Below are 4,706 nucleotides of genomic sequence, written 5' to 3' on the forward strand. Positions count from 1 at the left end.
TAGTCAATAGATCAGCATTTTCTCTATAGTGACCACCTGTCTATAGTGGACACATTTCCTAGTGCTGTTGTTGTTTGACCTATACTTTGAACATTTAAAGTGTAAGTAACTTTAAACTGCCAGAGTTTCAGCCCAATAAAACACTCTCAGCGCCAGCCTCGAGGGTATGAACAGACTGACCAGACAGACGAAAATAAATCCTCGAACAAGGTTCAATCGTATCTTCCGGGTCTGGCAGGAAGTTGTTAAACTAAAATAAGAATAGGCTCGATTGCTGATTGCATACAAAGTAAAACAGTTTAACAGTTTTACAGCTTGAAGAAAACAAACGCTCCTACAGTACCTGCACCTGCTTGATAATTATTAAATCGTATGCCCTACTTGAATAAAAAAAGTTCACTGCAATAATAAATGTACCCACATCACAAGGAGCTTATACTTTTTTAAACTTACACCTAGTTATCGTACTGAAAATTGTTAATGACATTACATGAAGTCATTCAACAATTTTCAGTCATGATGAAAATTTTCTGAATGGAAGGTGTGATTATTGTCATTTTCTGAAAAATAGAAGCAAGCTCTGTTTTACCTGGAATCAATTCACAGTACCAGTCCACTTTGGGGGATAATGTACTGTTAAGAGGATGTTCCATTTTTGCGCAGGGGTGATTTGGAACAGTCCAATGTTGCGTGGGAAGGGGTATGGCTGAAATATACTGTATTTGCTCTTAAGCAAATGTCGGCCTTTCTAGTTACTTAAAGTTTCTTCAAGTTTCTCTCTTTTGTACAAAAAGCATTCTCCTAAAGGATCTATAAAAATTAATAATTGATATGTGTTTATAGGAACATTCATTGTTATTTCATTCTGGAAATCTAAAAAAAAATGTGTGACTACAAATTGACAAGGCGATCACTAGTAAAAACTGGAACACCACTAGATCATTGCTACGCACTTTGACAATACGGTCACAATTGGAAAAGGGGCCCCAACGGGTAGTTCCCGGGCTGTTTTTGTCAACTTTCTGGCGCGACCCCTATGTGGCCCCGTGGGACCCCTTGCAGGTTATAGGCTATTTGGGGCACGGCCGGGTCCTCGGAATTTCGTAACGTGCAGTTAAAATAAACCCGGAACCGGGCGATAAATAAACACCGTGAGCTAATTTTAAAAACACCAAGGAGTACCCCACCCCATTTCCGACTGTCAACCGGGACAGACATGGGGCCTCAGAGCCGAGTTGGGGGTACTGGTGCAAATGTGGCCGTTGCATAAGTATAGCTAATAAAAGTGACAGGATTGGTTGGTAACACGAGAAAAAACACTACATACATGTTGCTAAAGTATCACAGGATTGGTGGGTAACACGAGCAAAACCACTACATAGCTAAAGTATCCCAGGATTGGTGGATAACACGAGCAAAACCACTACATAGTGGAACTCAAAGAAGAGATCTATTAATGCAGACTATATACAGAGTCACACAAGCAGGTTTAAAGGGTAATCCAGTTGTGGCTGCGTGACAACACGAAGTCGCGATCCTGTACAAATTACCTTTTTCTCCAGCTCTTTTCTCCTCTTCTCCTGTATGCAAGCAAGGTAGAGCATGTCCCATCACCACGCATAGCAGAGAGAACCAAACACCAGCGAACAGAGTGCATGAACGTAATGATTGTTATCAACATGATGAAGATAGCGCTACTGTATGACTTAAAGTGGCTTTTTAGCTTTGCGTCCAACATCAGAATAGCACATGCATTAAACTCAATATCATTATAAGCATGAAAAGATTGCAAAATCTAACACATTATGTACCCATTTTTACCAACCACCAAATGATTAACAGTGAAGAGACATGTTAGAACATATTAGGAAAATTCAAAGCAAATTTTAACCAGTCGTGCATAAAAATCTTTGAGAAAAAAGCATCTCGTGAATGAACAACTTCAAGTTTTCATAATGGTCCAAAGTAGAAAGAGATAAGGGACTGAAATATACAGCCATAACCATTTCATAATAAGAATGATAAGAAATGTAAGAAACAGGCGCAATGCCGAGTGAAGTTAAAGGTAGATTTCTAAAACGAGAAATCTTTGACTCACGTTGAACTTTTTTGCTTTTTTCTGTCCATTGCAGTAACGGAAAACATGGTTTTAAAAACATTCAGTCTAATAACTTAACAATAAGCAAATAGAGAACTGATTGAACTGCATGTAGTTATATACTAAACAAATTATACACAAAATGAAAAAAATGCTCTATACAAAAATGAAAAAAAAAAACTGGAATGTTACTTGCAATATTGGTATTCACAGTTAAATGACCGTATATTATGGAGCAATGTGGCATCTGGGGTAAAACCAAAATTAATTTACATCTAGTTTAGGAAATATTCATTTTTTCTCCATCTTAAGATGCCTGCTTCGTCTCCAACGTCAATCTTTGCTTTATCATCCAAACCAACATAATGGCGGCAGCTTTATATCAAATCGTGTATCAGTAGAGAGTTAAGTTGCAAGTTTGCATGATATATAGGGACAACTAAAATAATAAGTGTTGTCTATATATTGACATTTTGGATTTTTTTCTAGAAGCAGAGGAAGGCGAGTGGCTCTAATTTTCCTTCCAATTTGAGGAGTTCTGTCACATTATAAGAGAAGAGTGGCTTTCTGTTTATTCATGAATATGATAGAACGTTAGGGTATGTTATAGTGACTTCTTTACACAATGTGTTTTTTCGTCGTGGTTTAATGAACGATTGGAAAATATAAAATGTGATTCAGACGTACTTTTATACTTAAATTTAACATTAGAAATTCTTTCGCACAATGAGTTCTCTGTATCGGGCACCTTTTCTGCCTGCATGCGAGCCTGCACTTCCGGGTCCTCAATCTCCGCAGCCTCGTCCTCGTCGCTGACCTCATCCTCCAGTACATCAGGTGGGAGCTTCTTGTTCTGTCGCAGACAAAAACACGTTATTGAGGCACAATGCAATATCTAATAGGCCAGTCTGCTTTCAGCAACCTAAGCAATATTATTGCGTTAAAAGTGGAAATATTCTGGATAAGGCAATCTACATGAAATTGATATCTAAGGCAATATGTTTCCACATTTACATCATTATTCCATGCTATGAGCGGTTTTAAACGTCGCAGAAACAAGACGCACTAGAATTCCTTATTAAATATTCTAACCCACACAAATCAGGCTTCAAGGTGTCCACAACTCTGACTCGGCTTCTTCGGTGGCCCAAGGCAGTATGCCCACCGATGTAAATTAGCGCTCCGGGGAGTTTAGCCCCAGGGAGGTTTTGGCTGGACAGCTATATTTGATCGCCGGGCAGCTTGCCTTGGGCCACCGAAAACACAGGCTGACGACCCTGGGTCCGGTCTGGTACCCAGAGTAATATAATGTGTCTGTGACCATACATGACTCCTCTTGACCTCAATGAAATGGACTATGTAGAACGATGGTGGATTCTTTTGAATTTGTAAATATAAAGATTCAAAGACACTAACAAACAAGCAAAACCGTAAGACATGGTAATACCAACCTTGATGATGATCTTCCCCCTGAGACTGTCGGGTGAAGGCAGCACGGAGGGGTCGGGCGTGTCGGAGTCGGTACAGATCTGACTGCCCAGGATCCGCCGCATGTGTGCCGACATGGTCCGCTGCTGTTCCACACTGCAGTGGTTCTCCAGCGACAGGAACACTGGGTAGCTGGAACGAAATAAAGTACACATGTGTTTTATTAAGTTCAAGTCTAAGAGTCATCAATCAAAGAATCAATCATTCGTAAGCATATAGTTTGATAAAGCAGATATAGTTTGTTTTTAAACACATCATTCATCAAACTATATGCCTGCGAATGAGAGCTAACTAACATGTAGTGAAACTTCTATTGTCACTAAATAGAGCAAATTGCGTTGTCATTTGGATCACACATTACGCATGGAGATAGCTATCAAGGACGTTCAATGGATTATAAGCTGCTGCAGCGTACCTGTGAAGCTGGTGCATTACACTAAAGAGTTAAACTATGCCTGTTACACTATACAGGTACAGACAATGTCAACGTGTATTACTAAGCTTTAAGACTTTTTTTCCTTAAAAGGGGCCTTTAACTTTAACGTTATCTAGATCAACAATTATTTATTTACAAAGCTATTGTTCTTATGGTCAATGTGTAGTACATTAAACAAAATACAGAATCACAAAAGGGTGTGTACTACCCTGGTCGCCAGAGAACAGCACTCGCTGCTACGAGTATTTCCCGAGCCCCTAGCAACATGCCCCGTAAATCCGGAATTACCCGGCCCGGGGAGTTACGCCGCTGCGTAGGCGGCTGCTATATAATTCCCTTGGCCGGCTAGCATTGTACTCTGATAACGAGGGTAGGTGTGTACAGGATGTAACATACGTATACGTTAACCCAAGACATGTACTCACGGTGAAGCCTTGAAGGCGTAGTCATTGATGGCCTCAATCACCTCCTTAAACAGCACCTTGGAGGTGAGGGTGTGGCCGTGGTAGATGACGGGCTCGCCCCCGTCCCCATCCCAACAGTCCAACTCCAGAAATCGCGATCCCTGCAACGGTACGGTTTAATAGACACAATAGCCATGTTGCTGAACGATATGAGCTTTGTTCAAATTGAAGTTTTTACCTGTCATTCAACACGGGAATTTGCTCACCTCGAATTTCGGGA

The 4,706-nt window shown here is 40.5% G+C and overlaps 1 protein-coding gene across 2 annotated transcripts in view; it reads right to left on the minus strand.

Moving 5' to 3' along the window:
- Window positions 1-1,340: 1,340 nt before the first annotated feature.
- The window catches only part of LOC118405296 (1-phosphatidylinositol 4,5-bisphosphate phosphodiesterase delta-1-like), a 28,740-nt gene continuing 25,374 nt past the window's right edge, over window positions 1,341-4,706 (minus strand). Inside the window, exons 11-14 of one of the 2 annotated variants that reach the window (XM_035804726.1) lie at window positions 4,448-4,587; window positions 3,550-3,718; window positions 2,847-2,951; window positions 1,341-1,580 (exon numbers count right to left, since the gene is read on the minus strand). In XM_035804726.1, coding sequence (XP_035660619.1) covers window positions 1,476-1,580; window positions 2,847-2,951; window positions 3,550-3,718; window positions 4,448-4,587 — 519 coding nt within the window. In that variant the 3' untranslated portion in view covers window positions 1,341-1,475. The remainder of the gene's footprint in view (window positions 1,581-2,846; window positions 2,952-3,549; window positions 3,719-4,447; window positions 4,588-4,706) is intronic. The other variant, XM_035804728.1, reaches the window with a different exon arrangement.

Source organism: Branchiostoma floridae, chromosome 18 (genome assembly GCF_000003815.2).
Source record: "Branchiostoma floridae strain S238N-H82 chromosome 18, Bfl_VNyyK, whole genome shotgun sequence".
Lineage (NCBI taxonomy): Eukaryota > Metazoa > Chordata > Leptocardii > Amphioxiformes > Branchiostomatidae > Branchiostoma > Branchiostoma floridae.